Raw genomic sequence first — 21448 nt, 5'->3', positions numbered from 1 at the left:
TTCCTACCCCACAGAGCATCTGTTGGAATCTTGTATGTTGGTATCTTGGCTTGCGTTCAGTTATCAGTGTGCTTTTTGAGTGTATGCAGTTCATACAAACCTCGTTGATCCTATGTTCCATTACTACCATCGTTTTTCAGGAATACAGATAGCTCTGGGCCAATTAGTTTGACTGTACTGGTCAAGGCCTGGCACAGAAGGGGCCAGCTGAATCTATACATTGCTAACATGTCAGCAATTCTGAGCTGGTAACCACAGAAGCCATGTTGTGCACTGATAAAGCAGTGTAATTTGAGTCCAGTTCTGTACCACTCCCTTGCTTGCACTAACTTTTTATGTTATTACCCTATTAAACCACTTGCGTATTAGGGATAAATGCCTGTGACTGCTTGTAATCATTGGAGGTAATGCTTGTTGTACAGGTATGCAACTCTGAACTGACACCGTGATGCACATTTCAATGAAGTTCTCTTTACACATGGTAAACACGTGTGCAAGTGTACATAACAGAGAAGACAAAAAAAAAAAGCAGATTTAGGGCACAGTGGAGAGAGAAACAGAAACTAAAAAAATGGTTATGCTCTTTTGTAAAGCTTCTTGACTAGTAGAGACTTGCCAATCATCTGGGTGGTCTTCAGATTTGTGGACCAAGAAAAAGTAGAAGAAGTCTAGAAGAGCAGCTTGGAGAGACATGGAAGCATTTTAAAAAGGAAGAGCAAATACCACAAAAGGCAAATCATATCTGGATTAAAGCCTAAGGTAGTGTGTGTAGTGGTTAGTCCCACTTGGCCAGAAAGATCACTGGGTAACTTTGAGCCAGTGATCATCGCTCTTGCCTTACCTATCACACAAGGTCTGTTAAAAGGGGTGAAAAAAAAGGTGAAATTGAAACATAATAGAATAGGATGGCCTTCTCCAGGTGTCTAAACAACAGGAACAGGCAAACAAGTGATGGAGTGCTGTTACTTGGGGGCCACCAGAGCAAGCAGACATCCGGTTGCCACCTGCCTACCAGAAAAGGCAGAGTGCTCAGAGAAGGGCCTCCAAGAGAGGATAGAGTACAGTTCTGAAAGTTGTTCTACCATATAGCACTTTCCTTTTGAGAAAAAAACAACATACCAGCACCCAATATTCTTCTGAAATGTCATTCCAGCTCACCAATTTTAGGCTATTTTGTTCACTCCGAGACATCCAGTAGTGATGTTCAGACTACCCTTGGCTTTAAGTTAGCTTGAGCTAAGCATTCTGGCCAATCCTTTGTGAAGCAGAACTGAAATTTTCTAACCCAGAAACAGGAAACATACATCCCATCAAAGAGAAAACCAAGGGAACTTCTACCATGCAGTGGTGATCCAGAGCCCCTTGCAGTTTCCAGTGCTTAGAAGTCAGCCTCCCATGGCTGGCCAGCTGGTCAAATACTTGAACCAAGCCCACTCAAAGTAATGAAGTGGACTGTCCCTCTTCCTAATGATTTTGACAATTCATTCTGCTTCTGCGGTAGTAGTCTGGCAGATCTTTAGAATGTGTACTCAGAATTGTACAGAAAAGTTCTCTACATCTCCATCTCTGTTCTGAGACCCATTAAAAGGTTATTTAAAATTACGAAAAATTAACCTTATATAGATTCCTGGGAAACATAATTTAGCTTTTATTGAAATCATATGAACACTTTTTGTTACATTAAATCAGATTCCTAAGTGGAAGCCAACCTTAAGCAAACCAGTGTAAATAGGAAAAGGTATAAACAAGGAAGAGCTTCTAGCCAGTGTTAAATACTGGTGCATTGTCCATAGAAACTTGCTCTTTGCCCGTGAGATCTGTCAGAAACAGAGTAGATGTCAATAGCTATAGGGAGATCTTCATTCAATGTTGCCAACAACACTTTAATTTCAGTGGCTCCAGCAGGCAAAACTGACCTGGATGTTCAGTGATATTACCCAAAAAAACATTTGTTGCCTCTCAGTGTCCACACACAGTGTCTGCCAAAATTCAAGTTTGTGTCTGTGCAATTAAGGCTTCTGTTGGCCGGTGGCTTTGAGCAGGCATCCATCTCCCAGGGCAGTGAAGCTGATGTTCTAGAAATTCCATAGCTTGGCTTGGAATAAATTAGTTCCATATGGTAGGGTTAGGAGACTCTTCCAGAAGGGCCAATTCCCAAAAGGGACAGGGTTCCCCCTGCCTTCTACAGCCCCTGAAGCAGGATCGCATTTCAAAAGAGGTACAGTGTTCTTCTCATCACGACAACATTAGGAGGAGTTATAACAGCGAACATCTGCCTTCCTTACTGCTCTTCGAAAGAAACAGCAAAGCGAAAGCAGAGCTCTGGGTGATTTCACCAAAAGTTTTGTAAATACTGATGAATGACTTAATGTGATTGGCTAACCCCACCCCCCCAAAAGAGACTCAACATGCAACGAACAGCCACTGTTCAAGGCTAAAGCTATGAAGATTTGTACCTTCCAGTAAAAACACTTTTCAAATCATAACGCATTTTAAGTTAGGATACGGGAAATCAAATGTACAGGCAAGTTTAAACAGACCAGCTCCAAAATGTACATCAAAACAACCCAGCAAACATACAGAGGACCCCTCATCTCCATTTCATGTGATGGGGTGAACCTGTAACACAAACACCCTGGCCTGCAGGAAGAGCAAGTTGCTTATTATTATTTTCATGAACCTGAGTACCGAGAACAATAAATAAAAATAAGAGTGTTAAAATGCAAGTCTCGTCTTGAAGGTGAGGGGACTTCGTTCAGATCTGAGCCTACTTTTTGGAAACCTTATGAAGCCTCTACAATCTACAGAGCGGGGAGAGTGCAAATCCTGGCTGAGGAGAAGAATTGCCACAATTCATTCCGGTTGATGCTAGAAATCCAGTAATCACTAAACAGACCATTGTAAACAACTAGGATTGACCCTTCTTTCCTCCTCCCACCTTCCCTTTGAAACACTCCCTTGCAAAAGGCATCTGCAGCTAAAGTCTTCGTATTTGGTTGGAAGTATTTTGTTTGTCCCATCTTTATGTATATATATATGTACACACACACATGGAATTTTGATTAGGCACAATGAAGGTTAAACGTTCAACAGGTCCTCATCGCTGTCATCATGAAAGGAAGCTGTCTTCACTGAGTTCTGTAGCTTCCGTTGGCCAAAAGTGGTGCTGCCTTTGCTATTCTTGTTGCCATTGAGCAGGCCAGGCTTATCGCTGCTTGGGAGGTTAAGGGTCTTGTCATGAGGAAGCCTACTAGACTGGACGCCCCTCGCTGAATGGATCTTCACTTCTGGTATTGTGAGGACTTCATCCTCGCTGTCCATATCATCCACATGAAGAGAAGTGAGAGCATCCGACTTAACTACTTTGCTGGTGATGTGGCCGTTTTCGTGCCCTTCGTTTCCTGACTTCTGGTTGGGTGCAGCTACCTCCTCCATGAGCCATTCCATTTCGTTCTCGTTCAGTTCTTCAGTGCTTATCTGTCATGTTCAAGAGGGTGGAGTTAACAAACAGAATTTTAAAGTCTTTGCACAACCAATCTATGGATCCCAAGATAAACCTCATCTTGGAAATGGATCACAAGCTCAGCGGCAAAGAACCATGGAGAATTCAACCTGGCACCTCCAGTTTATAAAAATAACCAAGGGAGGATATTAGGAGCAATAACCAAGGGAGGATATTAGGAGCAAGTGATGGGAAAGGCCTCTGGTCTGAGATCCTGCTCCCTGTCAAGTAGATAATACTTGGCTACATGGACCATAGGTCTGACTGAACAAGGCATCATCTTATGACCAACTATTTCATTTTACTTTTCCAATCTGCAAATTTCTTCTTACATACATATAAAAGTATAGCTGAAACAATTCCTATTCAACAATTTTTAAGGAATTACTACAAACTTAACCTGGTGTTATTTCTTGGCCACAAAGTGCACCCTCACCTCCACCCCAGGCCCCGTATGGATTTCTATTAACTACGTCATCTAAAGTTCTTATTGGGAATGGGAAATCATTTAGGAAATCTATGTACACCAAAAGGAGCTGGAGCTATTCATTGTATCAATATGCTTTTTTCTTGCTCTCAAGCTTCTGCACTTAGCTTGAAAAATAAGTTCAATTCTCAGAGATTTGGCTTAAATCCCTTAACACAGCTATATTAGAAAGCCCAATGTTCTAAGTATTCCCCACACCAATCAGATATGAAGCCTGGACATATGGAAATTCTTTCATAGGATTCTTCAAAAACTGGAATAGGACAGGAGGGGATAACCCTAACTCTCAACAACTGAAAGTTATGAATAATCAAGTTTTGTTTTTTTTAAAAAAAGAGATTCTATAGGACTTCAATTGCTAAGTAAATCTACTTTATATTATATCACAAGCCGCCTCTGATTACATGAAACAAGTATGATTTTAAGCAGAGTTTGCAACTATGCATACAATTCATAGTCAAATGGAGCAAACCCTCTGAGTCACACAGAGAAACAATTACCTTTGTATACTTATAGGAAACATTAGATGTTCTCCGACAGCAGTTGGCTATCTTTTGCTTCATGGTCTCTCTACAAAATAGCAAACATTAGCGTTACATACTTTGAGTAAAATGCCACTTACAAATTCACTACTTCATTCACCTCTATTATTAACTAATGGCTTAACCCTACCTCAGCTTCTACAGAAGGGATGGGGAATCTGTGGCCTTCCAGCCATTTTTGGACTTGGATCAAACCCAGCCAGCAAGGCCAACAGGTCCAGCAACATCTGGAGGGCCATAGGTTCCCTATGCAATATTTTATGTGGAAGGGTGCACTAGAAGGAGCTTGCTCAGAGCAAGAGCACCCACTAACCCTTTCATACTTCCCCTTGCATACTTCCCCTGCACACCATCCCTCTTCAGTTGTTAAAGGATTTAACAGGATGTTGGCAGGTGAGAGGAAGAGAAGCCTGGCGGTCTGCTGAAAAAGTCAATTTTGAGGAGCAACTTGGGGAATAGAGGAAGGCGACTTGATGAAGGGGGGAGGGAGGGAGTGGATTGGTCACAGCAGAAAGCATGAAGGCAGGAATGGGAGAATGACCATTGTACTAGTGCTTAGGAGTTTCAGCAATGAAGCATGTAACCATGGGTGCTTCTGGACACAAGGTTCCCTAAGGAGAGTTGAAGTATCCCAAAGCGGAGATCATAGAATCAGAGTTGGAAGGAAGCCTGAGGGTCATCTAGTCCAACCACCTGCAATGCAGGAATAGGCAGCTGTCCCTTATGAGGATCAAACCTGCAGCTTGGTGCTACTGTTGCTGGTTGTGTGCTGCCAATGGACTAGAAGTGATCAACATAGCCCCTGGGTGGATTTGCAAAGACTGAATCCGTTGTTCTGAATGCATGGCACTCACAAAAAAATTGCATGGGGGTGAGGACCAGGAAGTTATTGCAGAACTGGAACCCCAATCCATCCCTCCTTACCGTCTTTCCTTTTTATGAAGTAACAGGATAACTAGGCATGCTGTAAGGACCACAAGGAGCAAACTCAGTATGGCACCAACCGCTTGGCTTCTTCCTGAAAGGCCTTTATAAATTTCTTCTACAAATGTTTCGTTGTTTGTTGGCTCGGAGCTTCTGAAGGCAATAAAAAGAAACAGTATTGAGAGGGAGGGGCCTGTATCCAAAAGGTTATCTTCTTACACGAGTGTTCTTTTTGCTTTCAAACCCAATTCAGGATTCTGCCTGTGATTTTTAAAGAACTTCAAGGCTTACTAGTTTTATTTTTATTTTATTACTTTATTGAGTTTCAGTCTTTTATTGTTTTAGATTTCATTAGTATTGCGTACCACCCTGGAATGTTTATAAATAGCAGTACACAAATGCCTTAAATTTTAAAAAAATAAGCTGTTATATTAGGAAAAGCTAGAGGCATCCAGAATAAGCAGTTTAATCAGTGGATTCTAAATCTGTTTTTAATATACACACACTAGGGAGACTCAAGATTTGTCTTTACGTGGGATCCATTTGCCAATCACGACACCCCTTTAAAAAAGGTAGGTGCTATCTAACCCACATAACTATGACTGCAGAATTACTATGGCTGCCACTCTGTGTGGTTATTAGGTGTTACACAAGATTCCAACATGGCTTTTAGTAATGTACAACCCCTCTATGTTATCCCATAGGGTAAACAGTGACAGGTTTCGGTGTTCTCACTTACACCAAGGGACAGACTGCCGAGGTGTACCAGGTAAACAAGTACTGGCAATCTGACGACTCATGAAGGAATCGGGGGATGCCTTCCTTGGCCTGCTGGCTGCAGTGGAAGAAAATGGTTGAAGATGCAAATTTGGTTTTGTCTCTCCCACATTGGGACTCTGAGGAGAACACGACATCCAAATCACCATCTACAAAAAAGAGAGAGGAAAGATTCAAAGTTCCTAAGAAATTACAATTTACCTATTCATATTCTAGACCCCTTAAAGAGAGGACAGTGTTAAGATTTGTTGCAGCTATTTGGATTAGGGGGGAAAAAATAAAGGAGTTCATTGGGCTAAACTAATGTTTGATCTATGCTTTCCAGTTCTTAATCAATTTTTCTCAACAGATGTTGCATTACCAAGACATATTGCTAAGCATGTTTGCTGTAACCCAGTAAGTTAATATTAGAAGCAATAGGTACTTGCCCTGAACATGATATTTAGCCTTGTTAGAAGATCCAATTTTCCTAAAATGGGTATCTGATGTTTTAACTTGACATATGTTGGCTCCAGAGCATTCATGGTGCTTTGAACCAGTGATGGCAGAAAGCTGAATTTCATAAATGTAGGTGTCACCATTTGCTCTTATATCACCGGAAGCATTGTATAATCTGAAACAGAGTAGATTCATGGTTTTTAAAAGACACAGAGAACAAATATAATCAGAGTTAACAAACAAACAAAATATTCAGTATGCATTAGTCAGCTTAAGCACCTCTTCTCACTTGATTGTTAATCCAAGTTCATATTTCAAGTTCAGTTCCATTTAATAAGGAGACCAGCACAGCACATCTCCAGCTTATCGTGACTCTTCCAAGTAGGCTATTCTTCCAAGTATATTGTGTTATCTTGTGTTGTTACTTGATACTACTCTACAATATGCACTAATCTTATTTGGTCGCCTCCAAGAACGTCTGAAGCAGCAACTGAGTGGCTGGAATTTTTGTACCCCTGCCTTTTCTACCACTTCTTTTACATCAGGAGAGTATACTTACTTGTAATATATATTGCCTAGACTGAAATTCTTCCCTGTCACTGGATTTATGATTGTGCCATTCTTCATTGTTACTTCCTGGGGTTTCACAGCGCAAGCAGCCCGAGTTTCCCATGTGATGTAGTAGGCACAGTTTTCTTCATCAATCCTAACAGGAAATATTGAGAAGCAAGGAAAAGGTTTACCAGCAATAAGCATAAATGACATGATGGTAGAGGCCACGTGATGCAGAGGGAACAGCTAAGACTTATTTGTTATTTGCTGCATATCTGTGACTGTCTACATTCAAGTGTTTCATTTCAAGTTTATAAATGCTCCCTTTAGCACTTTAGCAGAATATCTAAAAGAGTAATCTGTGGCCCACAAGCAAGTTGTGGAACAGCTGGAAATACCTGTTCTAGGCTCTAAACTTGATTTAATTGCTCTGATCGACAGTGAGGCCATTTTGATCAGCACCAGATTATCATTCAGGCTGACAAGGCTCTAGCTCTGAGTCTGTGATTATCTTAATAAGCACTGGTGTGCTCTAATTTCCCCCTAGAAAATCACCAGTTAAACTGGCCCTTCTTAGCAGCCTAAGGCCTGTGATTTTTGTAACATGGAATTGGTTCTGATAATGTAAGTGAAAGGGAAATAGGTAAGCAGCCCACCAGGAGACCCAGGAATTAAGCTATCCACACAAGAAGTATGAGAACCACTGTCCTCCAGCAGCTGCTCACTTGATAATAACTCTCTTCAGTAGACAGCAACTCATGACACCGTTCCTCCCTACCACAATCCCTGCATGGACATCATACACTCTTCCAGAAAAACCTGGTTATCGACAAAAGAACAAAACTGCTGCACCTCAGTCTAGTGCCAGTGTCCCATAGAAACATCTTCCAGTTTGAAACACAGAACGCACACATTTTAAGACCATCAACACCACAGAGTTGAATAAAATTACACTTGACCAGGAAGGAACAAAAAGAGATTACCAGCATCAAGACTGGGAGCGAATGCAGTTGCATGTACACTGTCTTTTAGAAATAAAACAAGAGAGAGAACTGGGATAGAAAAGAGAAATAGCTTTGCAAAAGGAGGCTCCGAAGAGGATCTGGAAATATAAGTGGCATGTCATATTTATGTATGCATTCTACAGCCCTCAGCTATTCAGCGGGGCCAAATTGCATAATAGTATCCCAAGATTCAAGTAAGAACAATGCTTCTGACACTCAGCACTGCAGAAAGAAGTTTGTAAAGATATACAGGAAATCTCACAGACACCAGGAGTGCATAAATCTAAATAATGCTGATGGGGAGCTGCTTAAAGCAGGTTCCCAACTCCCTCTTGCCTGAAGGCTTTATTAGAGTTCTGGCAGTAAAACTGGCAGCAGTAGTCTCCAATAAAGAACTACTCTTTATAGGAACATTTCCAAGACCACGTGACAGACAAGACAGAACAAGGAAAACATGGAGCCTTAGGTAAGCACTAATGAGATGGAACAGCACCTCCTAGTGGTTGGTGGTGTTGCTTATACAATTAAAATTCCATCCCCACCAAGTTGCTAACAGACAACCTGAGGCAGTAACTGTCTGCTGAGCCCAAGGGGCAAGTTTTAGCTTGTGTCAGGACCCTCAATAAGAAGAAAATGACTCAGGAAAAGTAAACAAGAACTGCCTCTGTTTCTTAGCCCTGGCAGAGCAGAGTGTGATTGTGAGAGAGAGGCCTTGCCAAGTACGCCAAGGAAGATGCGTGGGAGAGGGCTGAACTCAATGGAGAAAAACTAACACTTGGAGAGGAACCACCCGCTAATCCATGTAGAGACACAGAATGTGCCACATATCAAGGCCCGGAGAAGACTCTTGAGCCAACATAAAGATGGCACTGTTACTTAGTTACATTTTTACTTCAACTCATGCCTGTGGGACACTGTTGTGTTTGAACAAAGGAAAAGGGGATGGATGTAATGCAGAATGAGCTGATTAAGTGATAATATGCTGTAATTCAAACATTGCAGGATTTATGTATCTAAATACTGCTTCATTTCTTTCTTCCTCAGGTTGTTACAGGTCAACCAAATTCAACTTCTATTCATGCCAAAAGCACAAATATTATTCCGTTTATGCTGTTTTGTGGCAAAACTTGCAGCTAAGGCTACTGGTCACTCTGAAAATACCAAGGTCAGAAACTCCACCCAGTTGCAAGTCCTTTAAGACAGGCCGCTTTAACATTCACGGCCTCCGCCCCCAAAATCCTGGGGACTGGATTTTGCCAAGGGTGCTGAGAGCTGTTAGGAGACCCCCATCTTCTCCTCACAGTTCCCAGAGCTCCTAGGGAAGAGCGACTGATAAGCTACACTGGGAACTGCAGGTCTGTGAGAGGAATAGGGGCCGTCTAACAACTCTCTGCATCTTTAGCAAACTGCATTTCTGAGGATTCTCTGAGGATAAGCTATGCCTGTTGAAGCAGAATAACAGTGAGGATGTGGTCACAGTGCCAAATAGCCTTGGATCCCAATCTTATGAATGTGTGGTGGGAAAAGGTGGCAATTCTCTCTCCCCTCCCTGTCAATTCAAGGGACACTGCAGGCACTACCAACATATCTGAGGTGTACCCATTAATCACAGTAACATTCAAGAGGCCCTCAACTGCACTACAGCAGCCAGTTACTCTTTACACTTTACCTATTAAACCTTGGCATGCCAACTGTTTTTCCACATTTCAGTTCTATCACGGTGGTTGCTTTTTTGTTCCTCTGTGGACACTCGTGGCCGTTGGAGTAACTGACAAGGATTCTATCATCTGAAACAGAAACATCACATTCTTGTTAATTAAAAGGCAAGATACAGTGTTTTTTGGAAGCAACACAAAAACACAAGGAATGCTTTGCAACCAGAAATGAACTAATATTTTAAAATCATGCCAGCCAGCCACCCCCACCCCATCTTGACCTTACATTAGTGACATTTCTTTCAATGTAATTATTGGTTCTTGTAACGGAAGAGCTCAAGATTTTAGGGGTAGGTCAAATGGCCCAAAATATATCAGAATGTTTGTGAATTTAGTTTTCAAAGATTAAGTGCAGCTCTTTCATAAAAGGTAAGGGCCAATTGTTTAAGGAGTGTTTGTCCTTTGGGGAAGGTTTTACCAAGTATTGATGGCACTTCTGCACAGGCCAGTGTACTGAACAGCAGGGAGAATCCACAGCCTGTTGAGGCTTTACAGCAGACTATCTAGTAATTTATATAGGGGCTGGATTACACCAATGAATGTTGGGTATTAAATGTTAAGATTTGTCTATGCCTCAATAAAAAGCCTAGCTTAAGCGACCCTGATGAGAAGAAATAGAAAACTAAGTATAATATAGATTTCAGCAGTTTAGAGTACCGTATTTTTCGGACTATTGGACGCACCGGTCCATAGGACGCACCTAGATTTGGGGGGGGAAATAAAGGCAAAAAAAATTTATCCCCCCCCCCGCCAGGCGCGGGGCTGGGGCGGGGAAGCCCGAGCTTCCCCCTCCCCCAGAACGGGACCCAGAGCCATGCCGAAGCTGCGCGCAGCTTTGGCATCGCTCTGGGAACTTGCGGGGCTGGGGGAGGAGGAAGCCTTCCGCCAGCCTCCAAACCATGTCGGGAGACAGCGGGAAGGCGCGCTGCGCCTCTCCCGCTGTCCCCCGAGTTTGCAGGGCTGGCGACGGGGAGGAGCAGGCTTCTTCCCCCGCCAGCCTTCTAGACAAGTCGGGGGACAGCGGCAAAGGCGCGCTGCGCCTCTCCCGCTGTCCCCCGAGTTTGCGGGGCTGGCGACGGGGAGGAGGAGGCTTCTCCCCCCGCCAGCCTTCTAGACAAGTCGGGGGACAGCGGCAAAGGCGCGCTGCGCCTCTCCCGCTGTCCCCCGAGTTTGCGGGGCTGGCGACGGGGAGGAGCAGGCTTCTCCCCCCGCCAGCCTTCTAGACAAGTCGGGGGACAGCGGGAAGGGCGCGCTGCGCCTCTCCCGCTGTCCCCCGAGCTTGTGGGGCTGGCGGTGGGGCTCTCCTGAAGCCTGGAGGCTCCCCCCCCCAGCCTCCAGATCAGGTCGGGGAATAGCGGGATGGCGGAGCGCCGCCATCCCGCTTTTCCCCGACCTGATCTGGAGGTTGTGGGGATGGTGGGGGGGAGAAGCAGGCTTGCTTCTCCCTCCCCCAGCCTCCAGATCAGGTCGGGGAATAGCGGGATGGCGGAGCGCCGCCATCCCGCTTTTCCCCGACCTGATCTGGAGGTTGTGGGGATGGTGGGGGGGGAGAAGCAGGCTTGCTTCTCCCTCCCCCAGCCTCCAGATCAGGTCGGGGAATAGCTGGATGGCGGAGCGCCGCCATCCCGCTTTTCCCCGACCTGATCTGGAGGTTGTGGGGATGGTGGGGGGGAGAAGCAGGCTTGCTTCTCCCTCCCCCAGCCTCCAGATCAGGTCGGGGAATAGCGGGATGGCGGAGCGCCGCCATCCCGCTTTTCCCCGACCTGATCTGGAGGTTGTGGGGATGGTGGGGGGGGGGAGAAGCAGGCTTGCTTCTCCCTCCCCCAGCCTCCAGATCAGGTCGGGGAATAGCGGGATGGCGGAGCGCCGCCATCCCGCTTTTCCCCGACCTGATCTGGAGGTTGTGGGGATGGTGGGGGGGAGAAGCAGGCTTGCTTCTCCCTCCCCCAGCCTCCAGATCAGGTCGGGGAATAGCTGGATGGCGGAGCGCCGCCATCCCGCTTTTCCCCGACCTGATCTGGAGGTTGTGGGGATGGTGGGGGGGAGAAGCAGGCTTGCTTCTCCCTCCCCCAGCCTCCAGATCAGGTCGGGGAATAGCGGGATGGCGGAGCGCCGCCATCCCGCTTTTCCCCGACCTGATCTGGAGGTTGTGGGGATGGTGGGGGGGAGAAGCAGGCCTCCAGATCAGGTCGGGGAATAGCGGGGTGGCGGCTCTGCGCCTCCCCGCTGTCCCCAGCTTTTGGGTGCAGGCTGCTGCCCGCAAGCCTTGCGAGCCCGCGGGTCATCCCGCCGGGCTTGCAAGACTTGGGATAGCTTCCTGAAGCCTGGAGAGCGAGAGGGGTCGGTGCGCAGGGACCCCTCTCGCTCTCCAGGCTTCAGCAAAAGCCTGCATTCGCACCATAGGACGCACACACATTTCCCCTTCATTTTTGGAGGGGAAAAAGTGCGTCCTATAGTGCGAAAAATACGGTAATAAATGTAAATAGACACATTTTCCATTAAAATATTTACTTCAGTTGCCCTTTTTTTAAAAACAAACATGCACTGTATTTAGGTACATACCTGTTACATTTAGTTTCTGAGTATGTACTAATCCCAGAACCTGTACAGCCCCGTTCTGACTTCTCCGGCAAACACTTGCTCGTTCTGGGCAACCTGTGGGTCCTTCGTGGACTCTTTGACAGAGATTCATGTAGTAACTTTAAACGGAGGAGGAAAAGAAAACAAGTAATAGATCAGCCTAGTATATGACTGCATATTTACCACAGCTATGTGTACTTTAGGCTAAAACATTTAAATTCTGCACCAAGAAAAACTGAATGCGGCAACCTGCATAAATTGCGTAAACTGAATTACTGTATTTTTCCGTCTATAAGGTGCCCCCATGTATAAGATGACCCCTATTTTGGGGGACTCAGATTTAAGAAAATGGGGGTGGGGTGGCCCAGAGTATAAGACGCCCCCTAATTTTTGACATTATTTTTTAGGGAAAAAATCTAGTCTTATACATGGGAAAATACGGTAATTGGTCTATTTGCTAGTATCTTCTACAATTTTGGTATTGCGTGTCACAGTAGTGTTCTCCGTTTCTCTTTTAATCATTTGGGGACTACCGCCATCTCATGTCTTCATCTCTTCTTCTACGTTAAGTGGACCAAGCCTTTCCATTCCCCTTGTACTAGTTACCTTTTAAGTCTTCTATAAACCTCAACAGTTCTGTCCTGAACCTTTTCCTGTTTGGCAGCTTCTGGAATCATAGTAAGCCCAGTATTCCAGTGACAGTGGGCACTGCCAAGTAGCAACACCGCACCTCTTTTCTACTGGTATACCTTCCCATTGTTACCTTAAGATACAAACTCCTCATGCACTCTCAAAGAAATGAGATCAAAAGACACAAGAGTGCAAAACCAGTTAAGGACAGTCCCAACTGTTTCTGTGTGACACTGGCAGCCTCTTGTCTTCAAAAGTTAACACCAACATTTGTAAGGTGGCTGTCCTAGCCTTCAAATAAAAATGTACTAGGAATATGGTTTCCATTAGAACTGTAAAAGAGACTCACGAGCTGGTCTTGTCAGCAAAGATCCAAGATCCTGTGAGGGAGGAAAGCACTCTCAAATCGTAAGTTTTGTGCTTCTGAATAAACTTGCACTCCATTTTCCTGGGCGGACACACAACTTGCGTCTTCCATTCAAATGTCACTGCGCAGCCATTTGTCTCACTCAGTAGTTGAGGGCTCCCATCATCAGCGTTGTCATCACACTTGAAAATAATAGTTGATTCCCGGCGGCCATTTCCTGCAAGACACAAGCAAAGGTTTCACCAGCATAAGCAATTGTAAATCCACACCCAAATTCTGACCACCGTCCCACCACAGTACACGGGTTGCAACCATGTAGCACTTGAGAAATATTTGCAAGCACAGGGAGCATAGCTGGCACCATTATACTCCAGGTTTTGCAAAAAAAACAAAACAAAAAACAACCTTAAAAAGCTTGACAACTTTGGCCAAAACTAAAACATGGCAACCCTAAGTAAGCCTACAAAAGTTGTTAGTTCACAAAGAGGGATCATTTGTAGCACTCTAGTGGCTGGAGAGGAGACTAATTCTCCCCATTGCCAACAGCTTTCCTGCCCAGATACCTGGAAATAAAACTCATCACAGGTGATTTACAGGTCTGTAAGAATGGAAGCAAGCTAGGCTAAATTAATGCTTGAGTGCTGAACACTGACGCTCTGCAAGAGGGTGGTGGAATTAAGAAATCTAGGACAACCATTAGCGATACCAGAGAGGGAAACACAAAAGCAGCATCGTGAATTTTGTTTGATCTACATGCTATCTTTCTGAAAGAAAAATTGTATATTTCACTTTAATATTCTCATTCTAAATGCATCTTCTCCAAGGTAAATCCTTCTGATTTTGGCGGTGTTAACATGCAAGCTTTGGATTACAGCCTCATATTAAAATTTGAGCACCAGTGTGGTGTAGTTGTTAAAGAGTGCTGGACTAGCATCCGGACAGGCCAGGGTTCAAATACCCCTCAGCCATGAAACTGTGACCTTGGGCCAGTCCCCATCTCTAAGCCTAACCTCTACCACATAGAGTTATTGACAGGATAAGAGGAGGAGGGGAGGGGAGAACTTTTTGTCACCTTGAGCTCCTTGGAAGAAAGGTGGGATAGAAATTTAATAGAAATAAATAGATGAATAAAATTTCCAAAAAATGTTTCAGTACATCCTGAAACAAACGATTACGGGGAGGAACACACACTATTTGTTACTGTCCATCCCTGACACTACACAAAGGTGCTAACTCTGATGACCTGTTCTATGACAACCTTTACTGCGCATCTTGTCTTGCACATGGGCAAATTGCATGAGCACTGCATATCTTTTCCAACTCAAAATCAAGTTGGTCATTCATCAATAGGCTAATCTAATGCTCTATGCAAATGACTCATGACTCCTGGTGTCGATTGGGAGAGGGCCATGGGTTAACAGAAATATTCACTATCAGCATTCACCCTAACTCAGAGCAAAACATCTGGTTGTTTGCAGAGTTTCTAAAATGTGTGCAGAAGTACTGTGCAGGCTGCAGACCACAGTGTTTGTTGCTTTTCTTTCCTGTGGTTGCTGCTCTACCCCTGGCTACCAACTTGTTCCATCTGAACCTGCCCCAAACTGCAGGAGCATTTTTCCAACGCTTGCTTACCGTTGACACAGAAACCCCATTTTTTGTCTCTTTGAAAGTTATTTGTAGTGGCACACCATGGCCGCTCTCGTCCCTCCTGAACGCATGTGTCGTACGTTTTACCATTGTATTGGAGAGGGAAGACACAAAGCTCGTCCAGATCAGTCACTGCAAGTGAAAGGAAATATCAATACACAGAGAGAGAGCCACAGGCTGCACCTTTCATAAGCAGGCAATTCCTGCAGACAAGCACACTGGTAGCCACTGCCACTCGTAATTGAAGGCAATGGCTTGAATCCCATATTAGCTACTCAGAGTAGACCCACTGACATTGACTGGCAAGATAAACACAAGTCCATTCATTTCAATGGATCTGCTCCCAGGTATTAACTTTACCAGATAACCGAGTGATCCACAATGACTAGTTATGCAATTGTGACTGATAACTTCGTGGGGGAGACTGCTGTTAACTGTGACAAAACTGCAATTATTTTAGAGCTGTCATGCTAATTCCTTTCAATTATTATTTTTCCCAATATAAACTGTGCGTGTTTAATCCACACATATGGAGGAAGGAACAATCACCACTCATTGTTCAGCCCAGACACTGAGGTCCAGCTCCAAGGGCCTTCTGGCGGTTCCCTCACTGCAAGAAGCCAAGTTACAGGGAACCAGGCAGAGGGCCTTCTCGGTAGTGGCACCCGCCCTGTGGAACGCCCTCTCATTAGATGTCAAGGAAATAAACAACTATCTGACTTTTAGAAGACATCTGAAGGCAGCCCTGTTTAGGGAAGTTTTTAATGTTTGATGTTTTATCGTGTTTTAATATTCTGTTGGGAGACGCCCAGAGTGGCTGGGGAAACCCAGTCAGATGGGTGGGGTATAAATTATTATTATTATTATACATGATTTTGAATTTGCCAGAAATATGAGGTTCAAGACTACAACAAGCAGGCACAAATAGAGTTTCAGCCTTAGAAAGATATGCAGATCTGGTGGGTTTTGCCCACCTTCCTTGTCTTGGCATTGATACAAATCAGACAAGAAACAGGAAGCTGTCCCAGGAGGGTCACAACTTTGCGCTTTGCAGAAGCTCCATTTCAAAATTTCCCATGGGAAAGTACCCAGGGCTACTATAGTCTGCTTAGCCTCGGCTAAGTTACCTCTCACTCAAAAATGAGAACCTCCTTCTTGCAGAGAGCTGCTGCAAGGGAGAATGAGCTACGGAAATAATGTTGCTTTGAGTTACCCTTTGGCTTAGAAGCTGGTCAAGTCTAACTACCACATGGGTGTGGGCTTAAAAGCCTTCTCAAAAGTAAAGACTCTTGCTAGTTTAGAAGGCCTTACCTGGAGGGCACTCATCACCACCTGTATACTGCAAAATGACAGCTTCATCTTGATGCCGGTAGTCCATTTTCCTTTCATTTCTGTTGCCAAAGGAGACGGCACTGTTGCCCGAGACCAGGCACACTGCTGCATCTTTGCACTTTCCTTGGGGCACACCAGCAGCACCAGAACACACCCCTAGGTGGTAATTCTTGGACCCAGCAGAGATCTGTATGGGCAAACACCATTGTTAAAGTGCAAATAAGAGTAAATGAAAAATGTTAAACATGTCTCCAATATGCTGACGTCCAGAAGACTGGGAGCAGAAACAGAGCACAGTGTTACTGTCATCTTAGTTTGTCTAGTTGCTTAAGAGAGAAAACAAGGAGGAGCACCGTGAAGGCTGCCATGGGAAATGTTTACTTTGGCTGCTGCTTGCAAACAGATGGTGGTCTCAATTTCAACAAGCAGTAAAACTTCAAGAGCATAAGAGCCCTGCAGAATCAGAACAACAGGTCCACCTAGCCAAGCATCCTGAACTCATGCTGGTGAACCAGAGGCCTTTGGGAAGCCAAAAAGCAGGACATGGACGCAACAGCCCTCTCCCACATGTGTCCCCCACCAATAGAGGCATGCTTCAAAAATAAATACTACTGGAACCACTCAAATACTAACTTAAGTCAGTCTCCCCCACATAACCCTATTGTTCCATGTAACCATTGTTTACAAAAAGTTTTGGGTCTTCCCCTGAAAAAACCCCTGAATATTCCAACCAGAGTTTCCATTCTGGAAGAATTGTATTATTAGTCCACACTGTGAGATCACCTAGGGAAACACCCCCACGAAACACCATCGCTTGAACTTTCAAAAGCCTTCAGAGCCGATTAGATGCAAGTTACACCTCCCCTCCCCCAAAGGAGATGGGGGCAAATCAAGTGACAAATGCAGTGGAGTTCGCAGCAGAACAACTGGATACTTTGGGGGAAGGGGAATAACCAAAGCTGGCATATGGCAACTGAGCTGGAGATGCTGAGGATTAAACCTGGGACCTGACACATGTAAAACACATGCCCTGCCGCTGAGCTATGATCCGTCGCTTAGCACAAAGCTTGAACCAACCCCTTTCCCCCCACCATGATAGAAACAAGGTTCCAGTTCAAAGCATCCAGCTCCCTCATTGGCCACAGCACCTAAAGTTTGCAGCACATCACCTGGTAAGGCTTTGCAGAAAGTCTGGATAGGTTGAAAGTGTAGTGCAGCTGCTCATCAGCCACCGAGCAGCCCGAGACGTCCACTTTATCAGGGCAAACAACTGGAGTGCTCCATTCGAATATGTATTCGCAGGTGGACTGCCCTATCATTTTTGGCTTTCCCTGTCACCAAAACACAAACAAGAGAAAACAGAAAATTGTTTAGGCTTGGCTTACTGCAACCTTCTTCTTTAGGAATCTGATACTCAAGATCAAACTTTGGGTTAGCCCTGTGATTCGTCAGATCAAAACAAAACATGGTTCGGGTGCAACACTAAGCCTGTGATTATGATTGGTTGCTCCTGCGCATGCCAGAGGCAGCTGTGTGTTCACAGTAAGCCACTATAATGTGCAAACGCTGCCAGTGAAATTAATCCCATTGCATTCAGTCTGTTATAAGGAATATATTCATTTCTTCATCTGGACAAGTACTGGGTAAGGTTGTAGGTAGCTAATAAAAAGCTGATCTGCCACCATTATTCCTCTCCACCACTACCCCCTTATGGTGTTTTAGACAATGGCTCTGACTTCTGAGGTCCCTTCTTATGTAACCCAAACAGATGCTTCCCATGTACTCTTGTAGTGCAAGAAGCCAGAGGTGATATGGGAGGCATCAGTGATGGACTCTGCAGGAGTGAGTGGATAAATCAACTCTCCCCCATGTGATTAAGGTTCACAGGATAACTGAGTAGCCTAGAAATCTCATCCTGCAGAAACTCTTGTACCAATGAGGCAGAATACAAATGCCCTTTCTCCCCCAAGGTTTGTGCTGTCTACACGGAGAATCACTTTTTAAACTGTTTGATTTTCTATCTATTTTAAAGTGGAAACATGCCATGCACTTATGCTCAGACTTAGACCCATTAAGCAGAAGAATTTACCTCTGTGATGCAGGGCTTGATAAAACATTATGGACACAGTGTTCCTGCTGTCTGCGTAATTTGCTGTCAGCATCCCTCATTAAATTCACATTAGAATCATCAAGACATTTCAAAAAAGCAGGAACAGCCTTTGAAGCTAACAGCACACATCTGCCAAGGCTTGCAACATTTTCAAGCATACACAGAGATGTAAATAAGACATTAAAGGTCAGGTATTCTGACTGCATGTACTTCATATGCAAGCATGGAACCTTCTAAGCCACACACACACACACACATGGATTCTAAGAATCCCAACTTTCCATTCAAGATCTTGTGAAGAAAATCTAGCAAATACTCAATACCTTCCACATCCCAAGAAAACTGGTAATGCCTTGAACATCTCCCTGCCCTTCTCCAGTAGCAGCTACTCCATTCCTTAACCCCCACCCTAAACTTTCATGCCCTTCCTATTGCCCATTGCTCAACAAAAAATTGGACTACAAAAAGCTTTGGACACCTGGATTTTGGAAGAGCAACATGTTATATAAAGCTTCCTGTTTTCAGAATTCAAGTCTACATTCAAACTCTGCAATGGTGACCTAGTTATAGAGTTTAGAAATAACTAGCATCTTCTATGGTTAAGAGTTCATCAGAAGTATTATTTGGGTGAGTTGAGGGTCAAAGATGGTCAGAAGCAAAATAAGTATTTCTCGCCTCATATCAAGGAAGATTTTAGTACTGAGTTTTGAGTTTCTGTGGGACATGAGTGTTTTGCACTTTGAAAATCTCTGCAGCAGATGCACTACGGGCTCTTGTGGCACTTTGCAAATTAGCATCTGGAACAGATTTAATCATCCTTCACTCAATTCACTTTTGTCCTTTCCCCCCAAAGATTATTCTCTTCCCCACCACCACCCTTTATTCAGGCTTGGCAGTACGCAAAATAAGATGACCATTACCAGATTTGTCCCTCTGCTGCAATGGAACACAATGAGAGAAGAATACTTGAGACTTTTATCTTCCAGACAAGGAGTGCTACTGTTAAAAGCAATGTAAACTTCACGTGTTGCAGGGTTGAGCTTGGGAGGCGCAGTAATACGACCGATATCCTAAATGAGAAAACACAACAATTTAACTTGGTTGTGACACTTTCACACGAAGCACTGGCATGATTTTCCAGTAGTGCCAGCGAGCACCAAGACAAGATGCACAAAAAACCAAGAGAGGATTCCATTTCACATGGGGAATGGCAATGAACACTGAAAACTGCAAGAGCAGCTTCACAAGTAATGTGGAACAAGGCGGCAGTGTTCTTGGGTTGTACAATGATGGTAGACTAAAGGCAGGGTACTGGATTTTTGAAGGCAGCCTCACATTGAAAAAACTTGTAACACAGAGAAGTTAATTTAAACATTCTTACAGATGTACCAATTTATTAAGTAAATGGAGCTTTCACTTAACAGTGGGCCATTCAACAACACACTTCCCCTACCTGCAGCCTGAAGGGAAACAGCCCAGAATTCCACCACCTCATCCCGCATGACATACAGAACAGCTATAAGAGTGTCCCTCTTTATATGAGAGACCAGGTGGCTAATTTAATGTATTACTCATGGTTGTCCTATCTTTCTGTCTTTGGTCTGCTGCCTTCCTCCAGTGTCAAAGATGGAAAAGCAAAGAGCACAAGCAACTTTAGAAAGACAGTTAGGACCAAGAAGTCTGCATTTTGGTACCGCAAAAAGGCAACAGAACTAGTACAACTCTCTGAGGCAATATTTCTGAGTTAGAGGAGTCTGTAACCTGAAGCGTATGTAACCTGAAGTGTATGTAACCCGAGGTACCACTGTATTTCGTCTTGAAATAGGTTTGCCATGAGATGTGTGGATCTGTCGCTTAAAAAATAGCCCCAAAGCCTTGAGTACAAGTAGAAAGCCCCCGCCCCCAGACAGTGCCCTCCCCTGATTGTGAGGGTGGGAGAAGGAAGAATGTACAAAGACATCCCTCTTTCCTCAGTGGTTCAGACCACATGCAGTTATAACAATAGTCACCATGCAGAATCAGTGACTTGTCCAGAGAGAGGCGACCCTCAATTAACCATAAGCCAACATACAGGTTATGAATTACGAAAACACTAACATATTTGCTAAAGAGGATTGTTTGATACATAGGGATAACTTACTATAGGGGGACCAGTAACAGGAACCATGCAGACAGCTGCTCCAGGTGGGCAGTTGACATCTTTGATGGAATTCAACGGGCGGCAAATATTTATATAGAAATCTGGAGTAAGGTCAGAGGAATCATCGAACGTCTCATCAAATGCCTCATAGGAGCCCGTCCGATGTATCAAAGGAGAGAGGTCAATTACTGTGCTGCCATTTGTAACTGAGCATTCCACCTGTTTGCAGTGGGAGGAAGTTCCACAAATCAGCACTTGCAGCTACTATTCCCCAAATGTCAACAAGCAAAAACGAAATCTAATTTATCGGGGTCTGTTCTTTTCTTAGTGCTCCCCCCTCCTCTACTGCACTGCAAGCCAGTGTGTTCATTTGATCATGTGCTCAATCTGATCCCATCCCACCCTGAATCCCCCTTCAGTCTCTTTGTACTTCTCCAGCAGAGGTCACTTCTGTCTTGGTCCTAGATACATTTGATTGAAAGCAAACACCAGTGAAATGACACATGTCCCTGGGCTGAGCCATAGGCACAAGAAGATCAACTTTGCAGTTTATTTATTGGGCAAGGCAGTAACAGCCAAAGGCCCTGATTAGCCTCTCCCTTCTTGAGAGGCTGCTTCACAGCAGTTGCTGATGCTTTGAGAGCACTGCTAAGTTGTCCAACACACAGTGATATATTAATCGCAATGGAAAAAGAGGTCTC

General features: G+C 44.4%; 1 protein-coding gene across 1 annotated transcript in view; it reads right to left on the bottom strand.

The window, feature by feature from the left end:
• Nucleotides 1-1624: 1624 nt before the first annotated feature.
• The window catches only part of IGF2R (insulin like growth factor 2 receptor), a 65468-nt gene continuing 45644 nt past the window's right edge, over nucleotides 1625-21448 (bottom strand). The window contains exons 35-48 of the mRNA XM_083496332.1: nucleotides 20748-20966; nucleotides 19528-19677; nucleotides 17667-17828; nucleotides 16477-16684; nucleotides 15151-15297; nucleotides 13501-13735; nucleotides 12504-12640; nucleotides 9896-10013; nucleotides 7230-7376; nucleotides 6661-6845; nucleotides 6195-6381; nucleotides 5456-5608; nucleotides 4490-4559; nucleotides 1625-3477 (exon numbers count right to left, since the gene is read on the bottom strand). Of these exons, the coding sequence (XP_083352458.1) occupies nucleotides 3079-3477; nucleotides 4490-4559; nucleotides 5456-5608; nucleotides 6195-6381; nucleotides 6661-6845; nucleotides 7230-7376; nucleotides 9896-10013; nucleotides 12504-12640; nucleotides 13501-13735; nucleotides 15151-15297; nucleotides 16477-16684; nucleotides 17667-17828; nucleotides 19528-19677; nucleotides 20748-20966 (2517 nt within the window). The 3' untranslated portion in view covers nucleotides 1625-3078. The remainder of the gene's footprint in view (nucleotides 3478-4489; nucleotides 4560-5455; nucleotides 5609-6194; nucleotides 6382-6660; nucleotides 6846-7229; nucleotides 7377-9895; nucleotides 10014-12503; nucleotides 12641-13500; nucleotides 13736-15150; nucleotides 15298-16476; nucleotides 16685-17666; nucleotides 17829-19527; nucleotides 19678-20747; nucleotides 20967-21448) is intronic.

The sequence above is a fragment of the Podarcis liolepis genome (genome assembly GCF_965112155.1).
Source record: "Podarcis liolepis genome assembly, chromosome: 3".
Lineage (NCBI taxonomy): Eukaryota > Metazoa > Chordata > Lepidosauria > Squamata > Lacertidae > Podarcis > Podarcis liolepis.
The sequence above is the reverse complement of the archived record's forward strand: the minus strand, read 5'-3'. Positions and strand labels throughout refer to the sequence as shown.